The sequence below is a fragment of the Lagopus muta genome, chromosome Z, assembly GCF_023343835.1.
Source record: "Lagopus muta isolate bLagMut1 chromosome Z, bLagMut1 primary, whole genome shotgun sequence".
Classification (NCBI taxonomy): Eukaryota; Metazoa; Chordata; class Aves; order Galliformes; family Phasianidae; genus Lagopus; species Lagopus muta.
Window position 1 is genome coordinate 11,752,816 of NC_064472.1, and position 18,072 is coordinate 11,770,887.

Sequence of the window (18,072 nt, forward strand, 5' to 3'; positions counted from 1 at the left end):
GTGGTCACTGAAGTCAGAATTTAAATTATAATACATAAAAATTGAACACAGGCCATCAGATCATCTAGAGTTATGTATTTAATGTATTTCATTAAGACATGTACTTTATGTCTTCAGAGTGCTCCAGTTATTTTTCATGTCCGTACAAATAAATCTCATCTAAAAGAATCTTGTTCCAATTTTCGAATCTTGGTACACTGTGAACTCTAGTAGAAATATGAGCCTGGAAGCAAGGATACTTAAAAATTACATGGTGTTCCTTTTAGTGGAGTATGTTATGATACCAGGCAGATTTTTACAGACAGGAAATAGAAGTGTTTGAGAGTAGCATAGTTTCATCTTACCTGAGTCTTTAATTTGCACCATTTCAACTAACTATTGTTCAAAGTGCTTGTTATTTTTAAATGTTTTGGTTAGATTTTCCCTTTGAATTTCAAAAGCTATCAGGAAATTACTTCAGCAATATATTGAGAAGAAGGAAATGGGAGAGGAAGTTAATTTTTACTAGATTATTTCTTGTCAACCAAATAGATTTATGTATGCAAAGTGGTAAGATTTGGTCATAAATCTTATGACAACACAACAAGACACAATAGTTTCATTTGTGATTAAACTAAACTGGGAAAGGGAGAGATGGAATAATTTAACACGTATGAGCATGAAACATAAACACAACATTAATGTTTGGCCACTGGATGCCACTGTTGTTTCAAGTAGGTTTAAAAAAAAGTGCATTATTTTTTAGAAAATTTTTAAATAGTTTCTAACAGGTCTCATTTACCATATTTATTAGTTCTTCAGACATATCAGCACCCTCTGTGGAGAAGTAGATGTAAAATATTAGGTACAAAATTGAAACTACCATTTTTGTTTTGTCTTCTAGTACACATAGAAGTTTTGAAGTTTTTCAACCTTAGGTCTGTCACTGTTTGCATGCAAGATACCACTGCTTTACTCCCCCCATCCAATAAGAGCTGTTTTGAAATTATGTTTGGTGTTATGAATCCTAGTATCGCCGTCTCTGCAGATAATTAAGAGACATGTGGATGTGATTTTAAGGGACATAGTTTAGTGATGGGTCTTAGTAGATCAGGCTAGTGATTGGTCTTCACGATCTTGAAAATCTTTTCCAGCTTAGACAATTCCATGATTCCATGTTTCTAATTTATCCTCTGATTTAATTCACCTTTCGGATTTCTTTATTCCTTAAACATTTCCTGCTGAGACTTTCCAAGCCTACTCTTTGTGTCAAAATATTCGATTATTTAGAATAATGTCAAAATTCCCTGCTCTCCAGTTAGCAAATAATCTTCCTTTTTCATTTGGAAAGAATGTATACTGGTAGATAAGGTGCTTTGATTTCTGATTGGGCCCACCACTTTGCACCTTAGAGTTGATGGATAGCTTCTTCAGTCCTCTATAAATTAGAATTTAAACATCCATCTCCCTCAAGTGGAGTACTTCTTGATGTAGTAATCCATGGCTAGGGACAAAATGCTGTCATAAAGAAAAGCAGAGCAGAAAAGTCTGCACAACCTCTATTCTTTTTTGAAATCTTAATGAAGTAGTTAGTCAGAAGAAGCAGTGGATAGAACTGAAGCAGCATGATGTCTCCTCTTATTCCCTGGATTTGATGAATATAGGAGACAAATGGGCAGATACACTATTCGGTAGGCAGTGCTATTGGTTAATTTGCTTACCTCAAATGTATCAACTGACACATAGCATGAATATGAAAATGCAAAGTGCATCTAAAATTGTTTTCCATTTTAGGGTTGCTGTGATGATACGAAAAGATAATGTACATAATATACAAATAGTACACTATGAATTAGACTCTCATTTTGCCATAATCTTTGTAGGGGGATAATCTTTGAGGAAGTTGAAACTCTGGGATTAAAGCCTGAGATGTCCACGTACTAATTTGTTCTCCATTAAAACTAGTGCACTGTCATGAAATACTGTGACAGGGAAGAAGGATGCAAAGCTTACATTTTGTCTAAAATAGTCAAAGCACTGAGGGATTTTCATATGTGCTTAGTCTTTTCAAGTCACTAGTATTTAATTAGAATATACTTTTTATAGCAATTACAGTGACAAAGGAACTCAAAAATATGGTTTTGTTTGAAAAATACTGTTTTCTCTCAGATGTCAACATTAAAGATTTAAATGTATTAAAAAGTTTTTGTTCTTATTATTGCAATTAAAATAAACAGGTTTTGCTATTTTTGTTACAAGACTAATAAAAGTGTTTGGTTGCGTTGTTTATGAGAGATCTAGATCTCTCTGTAGAATAAGTTGTTTATAGAAGTATGATAATATGCAACAAAGTTTGAATTTTCATTTTGAGGAAAACTTATAGAGTGTGTTCTACCCTCTCTCAAACACTAAAAGCTAATGAAAAATAAACATTAAAAAAAATAGAAGTAATACTTTCTTTTGGTTTATTTTTCTTTCGACTATTGACTGGCTTTAACCTATTTCTCTGTTCTGAGAAAGATTAATTTGAACTTTTCAAATCAATTTCCAGTTTAGGTCCTCAAATTTGAAATTAAAATTTATAGCAGTTTTTTTTCTTTATATGAATCAAAATTCCAGGGAATCCAAAGTTTTCTTTAAAATTCTGCTATAGAAGTGATATTTAGCAATAGAATTTGAAAGGCAAGCTGATGCTTTTGATTACATCTCTGAAATAGTTCTGAACAGTGAAGATAGTGGAACTAAACTTTAGGTTTCATTAAGACACTTCAGGTTAGATTAAGCTTTCATTAAGATACCAGTGACAGCATGAAAGAGGTACAGTAGTGAAAAGTTACTGTTATGTTTTACCAAGAACTTTGACAAGTAATAATTCACAATCTTCACAGTACATGATGTACATCAACCATGCTTCAAGCAATGTTCAGAATGATTTTCTTAAAACACTGAGTAAGAGATTCTAAGTACGATACTTTTTCCCGTTGAGAAATCTGAAGCTGTTACCCAGGAGACTTGTATTTTCCTATATTTGGAGTGTTTCCCCACATTCTCTGTTTCTGGAGTGGGGGAGATAAGTTCAAACCCGTAGAAGAGTAGACTTATCAAGGGTTTATCAGAGTATGGCTGAGAATGGGGACAGGTGGAAAGCAAGTGTGGATAAGTGAAATGACAACCAATTAATAATTCGAGAAATGGATCTATATTTACATTCAGAAGCAGTTTTTTGAAATATATTGCAATTTCTTTACAATTGTGTTATTCTGAACAAGTGAAGTTATGCTTGGTGTATCTGTAAGATGTATTCAAAATTCACTTAATTGTTCTACAATTTTTGTACATTTTACATAAATAATACTCGTGAATGCATATGTTATTCTAGATATAGGCATCAAATTAGCAAGTAAATGCTGTTGTATTACTTCATTCATATTTCTTATGAGATAGTGACGACTTGTCCATGAAATATTTTGTAACGTGTCCTTAATGATATTTGTTAAATATATGTGATTTAGGAGATTTACCAGGAGGAACAACTTATTTACAAGCTCATGAGACAATCTCAGCAGGAGCGGAGGATTGCTGTTCAACTCATGCACGTTCGACATGAGAAAGAGGTCTTAAAACAAAACAGAATTTTCAGGGAAAAGCAGTATGAACAAAGACGACTTAAAGAGTTTCAGGAAGCTCTTGACAGAGAGGCGGTAAATAGTTACTTATTCCTTGAGTTGCTCTGGGAGCGTTACACTATCCACCTGTGGAATTTGCATTGTCAGCTGTTAGAATTCAGGTTTTTTTAGCGGCATGGTGACCTAGTGATTAATATATCACTTTTAACTATGTTTAAAATTACTGCAAAGCTCGTAGTGGATGGAATTGAGCAATTTAACATTTAACTGTGATCTTTTCTTATAAACTAATTTTAACCTTGTAGAACAACGTCTCTGTGCTGAGATTAAAAGACTTTTGATGGGGCAAAATAACGGAAATGATGGAAACAACAAAGTGGCAGAAAAACTTGTCTCAAGAATTATGTATTTCATTTTCTTTAATATAATCTCTAACATCCTCTCTTTTTTTTTAGCAAGTGCTGGTAATAAAGAATTTCATTTTTGAGTGCTCAATATTGTTGCCTTTGGGCTTAAAGTTTATTAGTAAAAAACAACAAAACAAAAAAATAGAAGAATTCATAATCCTGGGGCAAACTGCCAAGTGCTCTGCCCCCAGCAGGCTATAATGTGTAGAAATGCTACTTTGCTTCTGCCAAAAACAATTGCCAGCTTTAAATTCTTCAATCCATCTAGTTTCATATATAATCAGAATCTATAGGTATTGATTACTACGTTTTTTTAAGTACACTTTTGGCAAAAAGAAGAACATCATCACACAAATTACTGATAATTCTCCACCAGGGCAAAAAATCTTTCTCAAAAGTCAAATGGTACCAATAATCTCAAATTATTTGCAGATCAGAATTTTAAGTTAAATTTCTTGTCACATTTCTTGTCACATCTTGACAACAATACTTGTTGTCACAAGTATTCCACATGGTTTTCAGTGAAAATCAGCCTTTATCAATGCATCTGCATTGTTGTTCCTTAGGAAGAGTAGACAGCATCATTTTATGTTTCTCTATCCCCTAGCACTGAATATGTTCTTAATGCATATCATGAAAGAAGAAATAACATACTTCCTTTATTTCATTATGTTTTCCTAGTTAGAATGCCAAAAAAAAAAGGGAATTACCCAATGGATAGAAGTTTTTAGATTTCATTTTACGTTAATGATCACTGTCTCATCTCTGGTGAGGATCTGTTTTCATTTCTAACCTTTACTGAGCAAGTTCATTTTCTTATCTATGATGGTGCATTTTTGCAGTTTGATTTTCTTTGCAATCTCAAATGTACCCTTTAAAAAAATTCTAGGCTCTTGCGAAACAAGAAAAAATTGATTGTGAAGAACAAATTGCCAAGGAAAGAGAGCATCATGAGAAAATTGCCATTGAAAGAGCTCAGGCTCGTTATAAAAAGCATTATTCCATATGTCAGGAAGTGATTGACCAAATTGTTGATTTGTCAACAAAAATAGGAGAATATCGAGTGCTGACAAACAAGTGAGTATGGTAGCTGTTAGGCAAAACTAACAGGTGTTAGGTAGCTGTAAGATTTAGTGATTCATGCTGGTTTAAGCACCGGAATGTTTGTGTGATTCTCTCTTCTGACATGCCCCAGTGCTGCAGGTTTTCTGAGAAGATCCTAAAAAGGCAGCAACTTCCATGTGGCTGCCTTCCATGAGGTGGAAGCTTGGGTTCTCAATTGCTCTCATTCTTTCATTAAGATTCAGTGATTAGACTATGGGGTAAGGCCTACTGAATAAGAAAGTGTGCCAAAAGTTCCTTCCTTTTGATGTAATTGTGTACTAAATGATAAAACTGTAACCATATGTTTATAGTTTGTGGAAATTATCTAAATTTAGGGCCAGTAAGTACTTGATGAAGTAGTCACTGTAGACACTGCTTAATTATTTTTGAACAATAAATAGGTTATTTAAAGCTGTAATATGCATCTAAAGCAATTACTAAAAAAAAAAAAAAGAAAATCTACTTCTATTCAAAATAGAACATTTTGAGCATTTGTCAAATTTAAACAGTTATAGGATTTAGCATCTAAAGATGTCAGCGTCATGTTTGCATTTAGCAATAGCAATAATTGTTTAATTCTTGCTTCGTGCAGTTTGTTTTGTTTCAGATGAATATTTTTCCTTTGTAAAGGAAAAGAAGGATTTTAACGGTTGGTACAGTACTGAATAAATTTTAGCATCCAGAAAGAAAACAAAAAAAAGTGTAGATTTTTGGTGAGGAGAGACTTTAACCCACAGAAGAGGATAGCATTTTGGAGCAATTTATTTAGGTACAGCAAAACTGTTACAGCACAGATACTGCTGTAACACAAGTAAGATGCCACAGTAAGTGTTTTTATGGTTTCCCCTCTAAAAAGCTGTAGCAATTACAGAAAGCATTATAAACCATATCTAGTTTAGCATATCCATATTTCATGATTGTGATTCTTATAAATTTGGGTTCACTGTTCTCAGATGTCTATCTGCTTTTATTTTTTGTTTTGGAATGCCTTCGTATTTGTTTCTTTGTTTGTTTTCTACTGCAGCAAAGTTCCATTGAAACTGATCTGTGATTGGAAGGAATTATTTTTTAATGGAAAATCGATATATGAAAAAGCCTCAATTAAAACTTTGCCAAGTGAACCAAACTCAGAACAACTTATAGAGTTGAATGAAATGGATCTGTTAGACGAAAAAGATTATGGTGAATACAAGGTACATGAAACAGATAGTCCATAATGGAATAATATAATACACCTTGATTGTTCTTAATTGTAAAAATTTTGTTGTAATGTTACATTTTCTTCTTTCAATAGTTTATTACATCAGAATTTGACATGCATTTTCTTTTCATTACATGAGGTTCTACTGGAAATATATGGCTCTTCTGAATCTTAGTAGCAGGAGAGAGTTGCTGCAATTTTAAAACATTTAAAATTGAATGCTTACATATAACATTAATTGTATTTACCTACTGAGTGTGTAAGATAAACAAATTACTATGCAATTGATTTTAACTAATTGGAATTTGAAAGTGTGATTCACACAGAATCACAGAATTGTAGGGGTTGGAAGGGACCTCCAGAGATCATCGAGTCCAACCCCCCTGCCAAAGCAGGTTCCCTACAGCAGGTCACACAGGTCGGCATCCAGGCAGGTCTTGAACATCTCCAGAGAAGGAGACTCCACCACCTCCCTGGGCAGCCTGTTCCAGTGCTCCGTCACCTCACTGTAAAGAAGTTCTTGCGCACATTTGTGCAGAACTTCCTATGCTGCAGTTTCCGGCCGTTTCCCCTTGTCCTGTCTCCACTCACCACTGAAAAGAGTCCAGCCTCGCCATTCTGCCCCCCACAGATTAATGCTACCACGTTTGAAAATGTGAGAAGAGACAGTCAGCAAAAACAATTGAGAAGAAATACAGTGTCTATTATAAAACCTGGTAGTCTTAATCCAAGTAATTTTGAATAAAAGTTTTTTAACAGGAATTATTGATATGGGTGATCTATTCTCAACAGCAGCTTTTATAAAAATTAATTTAAATGGCTAATATTTTGGCAGATCTTCTGTTAGGATACAAAGTATCTTAAAGTGTTTCTTCAAGTTTATGATACTTTTTATTATTTTAGATGTGGAAGATGAAGGGTGAATATTGCCCTGTTATAATTAAAAACTATTCTATAGTATTTTCCAAATTACAATATAGCTGATAGTTTGTTTGAAAAAAAAAAAAAAACAAAAAAAAAAAACAGATCAGAAAAATCTATTTAATACGTGTAAGTCATTGCAAATATCCTGTCATTTGAAGTTTTGGGAAATTATAATCACAATATGTTTGTGTTCTTACCAACTCCCTGAATCAACTGGTATATTTTTTTGCAGTCAGTCTGAGTTTTTGTTATCAGCTGTGGTAAATACCTGACAGCTGAGCTATTTTTCTTGTCAATCTTAAAATATGTTTTTCTGATTAATTATAAGCTACCCGTTCATACTATATAAACTCACATAATAAATTTAATAATCACTCTCTTTGGGTGTGGAAAAAAATGGGGAGAAAAAGAAAATTGATTATTTTCAGTCATATTATTATTATTTGTATTGCAGAATCTAGTAGTTTCTTTCAAGACAAGTCCAGTAACGGCGTTAAACACTTACTGACACATTTCAAGCCTCTTTTTCAGTACCAGACTATTTCAAATGTACACTCACGTACTTATTTTTTTTCCAGATGTTATTAATCTTACACTTTTCTGAATGCGTATTAGCCAAAAATAATACCTTGTGACTTGCATAAAATTGTTGGCATCAATCCACACTCATGTCAACTGAAAACCTAAGTGAATAGCAAGTATTTTCAGGCTGTTCTATCTTGAAAATGTATTGTCTGGGCATTCTAGCAATGTTTATTATGATTTCTTCGCCTAAGAAAAAAGCCAAGCATTGGCAGCCTGGCATGCCTCAAGAATAAGTTTTTAATAAGAGTGCTGAGTTAAAGAAGCATATTTGATAAAATAAAATAAATGAAGTATGTACTATCAGCCTGTTGCTGATAGTAATTCCAGATTAGAATAAGCCTGGAAATATTTGAAAACTACCATAACATCCATTATGCCTAATCACTTCATAAATAAATACAATTCATGAAAAAAAGAAAAAAAAAAAAAGAAAAAAAAAAGCCACACCAAACATAACAGTAGGCACCACCCAAAATATCAAATAATTTTCAATTTTCTTTGAGAGCATTAACCAGGAATTAGGTAACTCTGTCCTGGATACCTGAAAACTTGCTTCTGACAGATAACCTAGTTTAACTAAGGACAGGTATGGTCGAGCAATTTTCTGATTAGAAAGACAAGAAATTCAAAAGGTGAGTACTTCAAATAAGAAACCTACCCCATTTAGAATTCATTTGTACCACAGGTTGGATAGAATTTTTAAAAATTGATCTCTCCTTTTTCTAGGGAAAATAGTTCAGATAGATTAAGGATTTGAACTTTTTTAAATTAATCTTTTCCACAACTTATTAAGAAGTACATATATCTGAGATATTTTAAGGAGGAGATATTTTACAGCTCAGAAATATTTTTTTTCAGGTTTTAACTGATTAAATATAGGTTGCATTTTCATTTAAAGTAGTAGTAAGTTACATGGTATTAATTTACCTAATGCATGTATCTTCAAAGTAAACTCTTATTAGAATATATGCTATAGCAATATATAACTTATGTTTACAAGTTATGAAAAATACATATTCTACCTGGAACATGAATGTGTATAATATATTTCAGTAGAACTTTGTTGTTCATGGTAATTAAATATTTAATTTATAGAATGATAGAATAGTTTAGATTGAAAGGGAATTTGTGGGCATGTAGTTCAACTTGTTTGCTCAAAGTGGATCTGACTTCTGAATAGATTGCTCCTTGTATTTTCCAGCTATCAAATATTTCCAAGGATGGGTCTCCCTGTGAAATCTGTGCCTGTTCTTATCTACCCTCATAGTGAATTTTTTTCTTTTTTCTTTTTTTAATTGGAAATTCCTTTACTACTACATTCCTTTACTCCATTTACTGCTACATTTAGGGTGTACTTTATTGAATATTTACAATTTACAAATATTTACAATATTTGTTATTGTATAATAAAGTACACCTAAATGAACAAAAGAATCTAATTGGGAGTGGTAATAACCCATGTATCTAGCAAACAGCAATCTACAGATGTGCCATTTAAGAATAACTGAAACGGAACTAGTACTTTCCTGCATACTAAGAGGCACTTATTACAGCATAAACAGCACATGTCCTTCATAGTACTTTCCTAGTGGTATAGGATGCAATAATCCAGTGGCAAAAGATGTGTTAAATTTTTCTGACTACAAGCTTTTATTATCATCTTTCTCCAGCTGCAATTGTAAGGAAAAGCTGTATGCTTTTAACTCAACCAGAAGCTTCTAGTATTTCTTTTAAGGTTTTTATGATTTTGTCTTGTTGGGTATTGTTTTGTTTTGTTGTCACTATTGAATGTGTGTTAGGGAGATAAATGTATTTTAAATCTTTGTACAAATTTTCAAAGACGTGCGTGCTATACTGGGCAATAATACTGCCCCATCATTGGAGTGCTGAATGCTAGGATAATGGGTTTATATTCCAAAAAGTTATAGCTGATTCATTCTGTAGTATTAGTGAGATGACTTTTCGTGTTTGTGGGATTTTAAAGAATTATTCTAGATTTTGTAAAAATGATTGTAGGAGTTTTTGTCTGTCATCTAGGTCTTAGTGAATAGCAGTAAATCTTAATGATTATGACAATTACATCTTTTAACGAGGCTGTAATGTAAAAATATTTTAATATTAGTACTGTTCAGATTTGGTTATTATATGACTTTATATAATTACATATGTGTAGTAAGATGAAATACAATATATATTGCCTAACTGTTTGATAATTTATTTGCACAGAGTATGACAGGGGAATGGTGTCCAACTGACGAGAACAGAGAAAACATACCTCCTCTTAATAACAACATATTGGGTCATGTGCTTCATAGACTGATGGAGATTTTCTATCCTTCAAAACCCAGATCTTCACTGCCTATCATTCCTCCGTTTCGCATCAAGGGATGTATTCTGGGAAAACCTTTTAGTGGAAAAACTACCTGTGTAAATTTTCTTGAAAAAGGTAGAGTTTTGTTTAGCTTTTCATCTGAAAGCTCTTAAAGTTGACTCTTACAATAAAGTTTGTTTTTGCAAATCCTTTCATTACTAATCCTTGAACCTCACATGCAACTGTATTTTACTGAGGTTCCTTTTAAGTCATTCATTATCTTCTAGAATAAGATTAAAAACAGCTGACCTCTCATATAATGTTGTTATAATATTTCTTCTGTATTTCTTGAGGATTTAAAAATGCTTTTGATTTCTCTGAAAATGTTTGTGATTGAAGAGACTAGCAGACATATATAAGATTGTGAATGCAGTGGTTACACAGAAGAGACTGGAAACAACTCATATGAAAAGTCCAAACAAAAGGAATTGTGCATTCCTTCACATATAATGATACTCTCCTCCAATTACTGATTTAATTTCATTAATAGTCTCTCTTCAAGTATGCTCAGCTCAAACTATAAAGCTATCTAATTTTTGTACTCTTAGTTTGCAATATTCAGGTACTGTCTGTTGATACTCTGGTTCAGGAGGCCATCCAAGCTTTTCTTAATAATGAAATGAAAACTGAATACAACTTGATTTCACAGGAAGCAGAGAGCTCTGCAAAACAAAACAAGGTAAGCATTCTTGTTAATTTTGGCTTTGGCTGTCTCAGGGAAAAGTGAGTGTATAAGGAAAAAAAAAGGAATAAGGAAAAAAAAAATAAGGAAAAAAAGTACATTGTTTCAATTTCTTACTCAATTTCAGACTTAGAAGTTTTTTCTTAACAGACTTCAAGGTTCATCTTCAACTGACAGATTTGTTTTCCTGTATTGCGTATTTTTTTTTCTAATCTATTTATTTTCTTAACTGACAAAAGGTTCAGAGGAACTTCTCAGCATCATCAATGACATTTCTAACAAGAACATTTGCTAATGGAACTGGAGGTATTTGTGTGTGTGTGTGCAGATACAAATTTAAATTAAATTTCATATAATTTAATTCTTATTAAATTTAAATTACAATTCCACTTTTTCCTGTTGACTTCATGTAGAATCCATGACATCTGAGTTTTCAGAATAGTTGCCATTATGAATTTTGTGTTTCTGTGTGTTCCCACTGTTTGGGAGAAGCAAGTGCAAACTGCTCCACACAGGAAAGTGAGCCAGGAGATGATGCCAATAATAAGTCTGGCAGAGCCAACACCTCATCAGTAAAGAGTGAACATATTGACTAAAGAGTAAGATTCAGAAACATTGACCAGCATAAGCCTCAGTCTGATGATAAATGTACTGATGCAGTAAATGTGAGATTGAGCGAGAAAGTCAAGCCAGCAGATGTGGATCAGAATCAGAAGTGCTAACATGGGTGCTGCGCTCCTATAATGCACCACAGACAGTGTCTAGGTTGAAATCTTCATTCTGAAAGCACCTTCCAAAGGAATGTGAGGCAAGCTCTCTGTTTCCCTCACTTTACCTTTCTTTACAATAGCTTTTAACAACAAAGGAACTGATATTGGGCTCAGCTACTAAAATCAGAATCACAGAATGGTTGGGGGTGGAAGGAACTTCTGAAGGTCATCTAGTCCAACACTTTTCAAGGAAGGTTCAGTATTATATATTATTTAGCACTATGTTCACTTGGGAGTTAAACTTCACCAAGGATGGAAACTCCACAATCTCACTGGGTGGTGACTTGTTCCAATTTTCTATAACTCATACAGTTCATATTTTATCATTCAAATAGAATTCAGTGTGTTTCAGTTTGTTTCCATTGCCTCTTGTCCCTTTTTCACTTGGCATCATTGAGATGATTGTGGCTCCAGCTTTACTCCACTTTACAAGTTCCCACTCAGGATTTCTTTTCCTGGGCTGAATAATTCCAGCTCTCAGCCTCTCCCTGTGTATCAGATGTTCTAACATCTTAATAATTGTTATGATCTTTTTCTGGATCTGCTGCAATGTATCCAGGTCTTTCTTGCCTCTGGAGAGCCTAGAACTGGACACAGCGTTCTAGATATGGTCTCACTGAGGCTGAGTATAGGGAAAGTATGATCTCCTGGTGACGATGCTGTGTTTCATGTATTCCAGGATGCTTCTGACCTTCCTTAATGCAAAGATGAGTCTCTGGCTCAAAATAATCTTGTCCTCAAAGGTCTTCTCTGCAAAGCTGCTTGCAGAGCAATTGGCCTCTAGACTTCCTTCCTAGTCTTAGGAGCCTGAGATTCCTGAAGGCAGGTTGTACTTGTAGAGACCAAGAGAGAGGAGACATTAAGTGTCTCTGTCCTGTGCTCCAGTCAGCAGCAAGCTCGTGTTTCCACTGGTCTTCATTTTGCTGTGGAGATACATATAAAGGTTCTGGTTTTGACCATGTGCAAGAAAATGTCTTTTTCCCATGAGAGCATTGAAACTGATTGTCTTTAGTGGTACTTTCTGTCACTGGATGTTTTTGAGACTGGTAAAGCCTTGAGTAATGTGATCTGACATTCCAGCTGCTTTAACCGTAAAATTGAATTGATCTTTAGAGGTTGCTTGCAACTTGAATTTTTCAGTGATCCTATCATACTAATAATTGCAAATACCTTCTGTTTTAATTTGGTCATAGGACAATAATTAGACATGTATTTTTATTATTTAGCTATAGTAAGAAATATTACAGATGTGGAATTGTTAAACTTTCAAATGTACCTATTTTAGGTAACTGTTCTGTCAAAAAGCATCTGTCTGATCAGGAAATTGTATCAGACCACAAAGAGAATGACATATCTGAGGTTTGTAGTCCATTTTAACTATTACAATATAAAGATAGATTATTCAGAATCGTATCATTAAACAACAGAGTGGTGATACACTGTCACCATTTTGCCTTTATTTACTGACCTGATTGCAAGTATTTTCTGTGAGAAATATCAAAAGAGATTTTGTAAGAATCTATTTCCGTGTATACTGGTTAGAGTTATACCTACAGCTAGAATTCTATGTAAGTGTCGTCCTGTTTGATCTCACAATTATGTAAGATAAGGTACTTTCTATATAATTTCTGAATTAGCAGAAATGTGATCTGAATGTTGCTGGTGCCACACAAATATTTCAACCCATCGCAAGGTTTCTTTTCTTTACATTCAAAAATAATTAATTCTACAGTTCTCTCAACTTTATTTTTCTTGCTGAAATGTACTTAAAAAGCAAGTAAGATACCTATATAAACATTGATGTTAAATATTGCTACAGAAAACTTAACTTCTAGCATTTTCTTAAGCCGTCAGAAATCAAACCATCACCGAGTTTAGAGTAGTGAAAATCAGAACATTAGGACAAAGGCACTTTTTTTTTTTTGTTTTTGTTTTTGTTTTCAATATCTTTTGCTTTTCAATCTTATTTCTGTCTGTCATTTTCTTGTGTGTGATGACATTCAGTTCAACTTTTCAGTTGAATGAAGCCTCTTTAACATCAGTTAAAACTATATCTGGTAGGTAGATCATACAATAAACATTAAAAATAAATAAATAACACAATCAAGACTAAATATAACCAAGGAATGCAGAAGTAAAGTATACAGGTTGCTCCAAAAGTTACACCTCCTATTTATTTCTGTAGAAACTATAATAGATACAAAGAACAACTAACTGATAGAGCAAATTCTGAGCTACAGACCACTATTTTTATGAATAGCCACCACCATTAGGTATACATTTTCATCAGCAGTGAACAAGAGCCTGCATGCCATGCTCAGAAAAGTCTGCACCAGTTATGGTGAAACACTAACACTTTTGCCACTGCTGAAACACCCACCCACTACCTTGCTGTGCTTGTGTACACTGTTTGGTCTCCATACATTTTCAGCAAGCATCAATGAATGTCAGTGGGTGCCAATTTTTTCCACGTGGAGGATTCAATTCCATACCTTTGCTTCACATGCCTTTCCTTCCATGTCAAGGCACCATTTTGTCAGTGTGCCCCTCTGCTGCCATCTGTCACATGCAAACAAAATGTAATTGAAATGCTGGTGAGAAGGTTCCTATTCTATTGCCATACCACCACTATCTGCTTCTGATGTCATGGACCAACACAACAAAATAGGAAGCATTACTTTCAGAGCAGCCATCACATAATGATGTTCATTTTAACTGTGAGTGTTGTCAACATCCTGAGCTTTTTGTTCTTACATGTTCTTTTAACTGCTTTGCACTCCTCCACAGTTATCTGTACGTGCCCAGCTTGGCGCCGCATCACAGAAATTGCTGAAGAAAGGAAAAAGTATCCCTGATGAATTACTAGTTGACATCCTATTGGAAGCCATTAAGTATGAAATTATGTAGCTTTTCTCCCCCTTAATTATTTGGAATGTAATTATCAATTTTTTAGGACCAGATTCAGCCATTTCTCTTTAGTCAGTACATTAGTGGAAAATTGGAGTGTGCTATGGGAAAGTGGGACTGATCAGTGATTTAATGCTCATTTGGAAGAAATAGAATCCAGCCCTATATTTTAAAAGCATTAGTGTACACCATTGCAGTAAGTAAAAAAATAAACAACTATCACATAGTCATTAGATGTAAGTAATGTCTATATTTTGTTTATCAGTTTTCAACTATTCAGAATGTGCTAGTATTTTTTCCTCTAGATTTAATGTGAGATACATAATACAAACATTCATATTTCAACAATTATTTGTTTTTTTCTCTTCTTGCATTACAGAAAATTATCTCAAATATGCTCATACGCAATTAGCTCTTAAATTCTCACATGGATGTCATTTAAGTTATATTTACTCCCATTTGTACTTTAATGTTATAAAACAGTTTTTACTACTTGTTTTTTTCAGTGCAGAAGTTGGCACTTTTTGAAAGCAATGAAATTATATCTCTGATCACAGTACAGCTCTATAAAGATTGTTTTTGAAAATTATCAAGAAGCAAATATTGTTCTGTTTATCATTTTTAGCTCCTTTTCATGCAATTTCTGCCATAAAGTTCATTGTTTTGCTATTTTGATCATGATGCTGTCATTCAGAATAAACTACTAGGACAAGCTCTTCCTTAGGTGTTAATTTTATGCTATCAGTTTTTCTCTGCAAATGTCATTTTTCATTTACTTTTAGCCACACACCACCAGAGAAGGGATGGATTCTGGATGGATTTCCAATGACGATTAATCAGGCAAGGCTATTTGAAAAAGCCTGTACAGGGATTGATTCAGATGAAGCGGAAGCAAAATATGTGAACTGTGGAAAGCTCTCACTTGTTACAAATCCTAGCACTCCTAACGAGCCTCCTGTTGCCTTACCTGCATTTGATGTTTCTGTATTACTGGATATTTCAGACACCACAGTATTGAAACGATTGGCTAGCTTGAAGCGTAAGTTTCTATCTACATTTAAACGAAGTCAAATGACAAGCACATTTTTATGTAAGGGGAATATGAAAATTGCTATAAATATGGAAACTTCTGAAATGTGAGTACTTTGCAATATGGTAGCAATTTGTGTATTTTAATTTAAACTACTAATATTTGTATTTTTTTATAATTATGAAGTTAGATTTTTTTTTAACTCTTATTTGTAAGACCTCTTTTACCTTTGTTCGCTTGTCTAAAGATGTATGACTGAATATAAGCAACACATTAATCGCAAGCATTATTTCAGGTTTTATTTGTACTTAACAATTTTAACCTTACATTATGCTAATTCAAACAAAATAGCATTATTTTGCCATTTCTTTTTACCTCATGTAATCTCATCCATTCATTTTGAAATATCATCCTGAGTGCTTCCAAGTTATCCTGAATACTTATGTTTGTTTCAGTCAAAGGCAGATTATAAGTGTGCAAGTTCATGTGTGTTTGTGGGTTTTTTCGTCCTGAAATTTCACTGAAGCCAGGGTAGCACAGTGGTTAATGTTAACTATCATATGAAGAAACAGTTGGGAAAAGTGTAACTTACAGCAGCTGCAGAAATATTACTCATTCCAAATGAGCATGTCTAATTAGTGTTTTTCTCCAGTGGATACATTTGGAAAGAGACATTAGGAAGAGTAAATAAAGGGATGTGCTAACTTTTAATTTGCTCAGAAATGCCAACTTTCATTCCCCATTGATTATTGCCTTTGTCTTGTCTTAGTCAATGAACAACCAAAAATAGTTGATTTTGGACAAAAATGGCAAAAGCAACAAAGGGTTTTTGAAAGCTGTTTTATTTCTGGACTACTTATTTTTCATTGCTCTCACTCATCTTGGCAAAATACAGGTTCTTTTCACAAATATTTACCATATTGTCTAGATTATAAGGGGGTTACTCTTCACTGTTTTCACTGCAGCACTTACATAGCACATGGCTTGAGCTGAACATTGTTTTGCTTTTATATGTTGGCAGAAATAAGAATGATGCAAATTGTTGGAGGTTTTGCTAACTATACCATCAAGATGTATGTATTAGCACTGATATTCATGTTAATTTTAAGACATTTTGTGCCAAAACATCTTTAAGATGTGATGCTACATGATATAGTCTCAGGAATCCAAAAAAGATATTGTTTCTTAAGATGTCCCATGGTCATAGAAACAAACAAACAAAAAAAAAAAACACATCAGAAATCTATAAAAATTTGTTTATTTCTAATAGATTAAAGTTTTTTTTTTTAATCTTGAGAAGTCTCTGAGGTAGAGGATACTTTTTCTTCAGATACAGTAGTAAATCTATCCATTCTGGAAACGAGTAGTTACTGAAAGAAAGATTCAGGTTAGACTGGAAAAAAAACAGAAATGCCTTCAAACTGTAAGAATATATATGCCTGAAACTGTGCACCCATCACAGCTCTACAACTACAGCTTTCTATGACTGCAAAGTATCAGTTGGGAAATGTATTGTTATAATTGACTTTGCATTCAAACAGAAGTCTCCAAATTCTTACCCAGCTCTATTTAGTAATTCTCTGATTTATTTCTGTCCTTTCCTTTCTTTGAGGAAGCTTTTAAATTTTTAAGGGAAGAGATGTAACATCGAGGAAATCTAGAAGCTTTCTTTTAACGTAGTTATCTTATTTAGGTCCAGTGGCTACCTTTTCAATGTATGTTCATTTATGCTGTTTTCCTCAGCAGATAAATCAAAGTCCTCTCAAACTGAACAGGAGGACAATGGTCAAAATTCAGATGTTGAAATCGTAGAAGAGATGACTGACTTAGCAAGGGACCAGGTGCTGCATAGGTATGTTATATTAAGTACAATAAAGTTACTTCAGCCACAGTATTAGGCATGTAATTAATCTGAAGCTCTTATGTGATCTACGATTGCACTATGAGTGCCTTATGTTAAGATCTTACGAATTTCTCTGACTGAAGTCTAAGAGGTGCTTAGATTTTTGGTGCAGTGTAAATAATCTTAGAAATTAGGAATTCTTATGTTTTGCTTTTCCAAGGTATTTTTTCAAGGAAAATTTCTTTTCCAGGTATGAATTCAAAAAATAAAATATGTATATATGTATGTATATATGTATTTACTTCAGAGAACCTCTCATGGTTTTCTATATTTTATTCTGTCATTAGATTAAAAAAAATTATAATGCTATTATTAAATTTTGCATGTAGAGGAAAATCAAGAGCAGCAACTTTAGCTTTTAAATCATTCAGGCTGGAAAACACCTTAAAGATCATTGAGTCCAACCACAACCTAACCATACTACTCTAACTATCAACCCTCTGCTAAATCATGTCCCTGAGCACCACATCCAAACAGTTTTTAAACACATCCAGGGATGGTGACTCAACCACCTCCCTGGGGAGCCTATTCCAGTGCTTAATAACCCTTTCTTTAAAAAAGTTTTTCCTGATATTCAACCTAA

At 33.5% G+C, this 18,072-nt stretch overlaps 1 protein-coding gene across 1 annotated transcript in view; it reads left to right on the forward strand.

The window, feature by feature from the left end:
- Positions 1–18,072, forward strand: part of SPEF2 (sperm flagellar 2) — a 50,080-nt gene that overhangs the window by 9,570 nt on the left and 22,438 nt on the right. Inside the window, 10 exon segments of the mRNA XM_048931843.1 lie at positions 3,492–3,680; positions 4,902–5,089; positions 6,141–6,309; positions 10,053–10,272; positions 10,746–10,876; positions 11,119–11,185; positions 12,935–13,008; positions 14,437–14,540; positions 15,339–15,595; positions 17,330–17,438. Coding sequence (XP_048787800.1) covers positions 3,492–3,680; positions 4,902–5,089; positions 6,141–6,309; positions 10,053–10,272; positions 10,746–10,876; positions 11,119–11,185; positions 12,935–13,008; positions 14,437–14,540; positions 15,339–15,595; positions 17,330–17,438 — 1,508 coding nt within the window.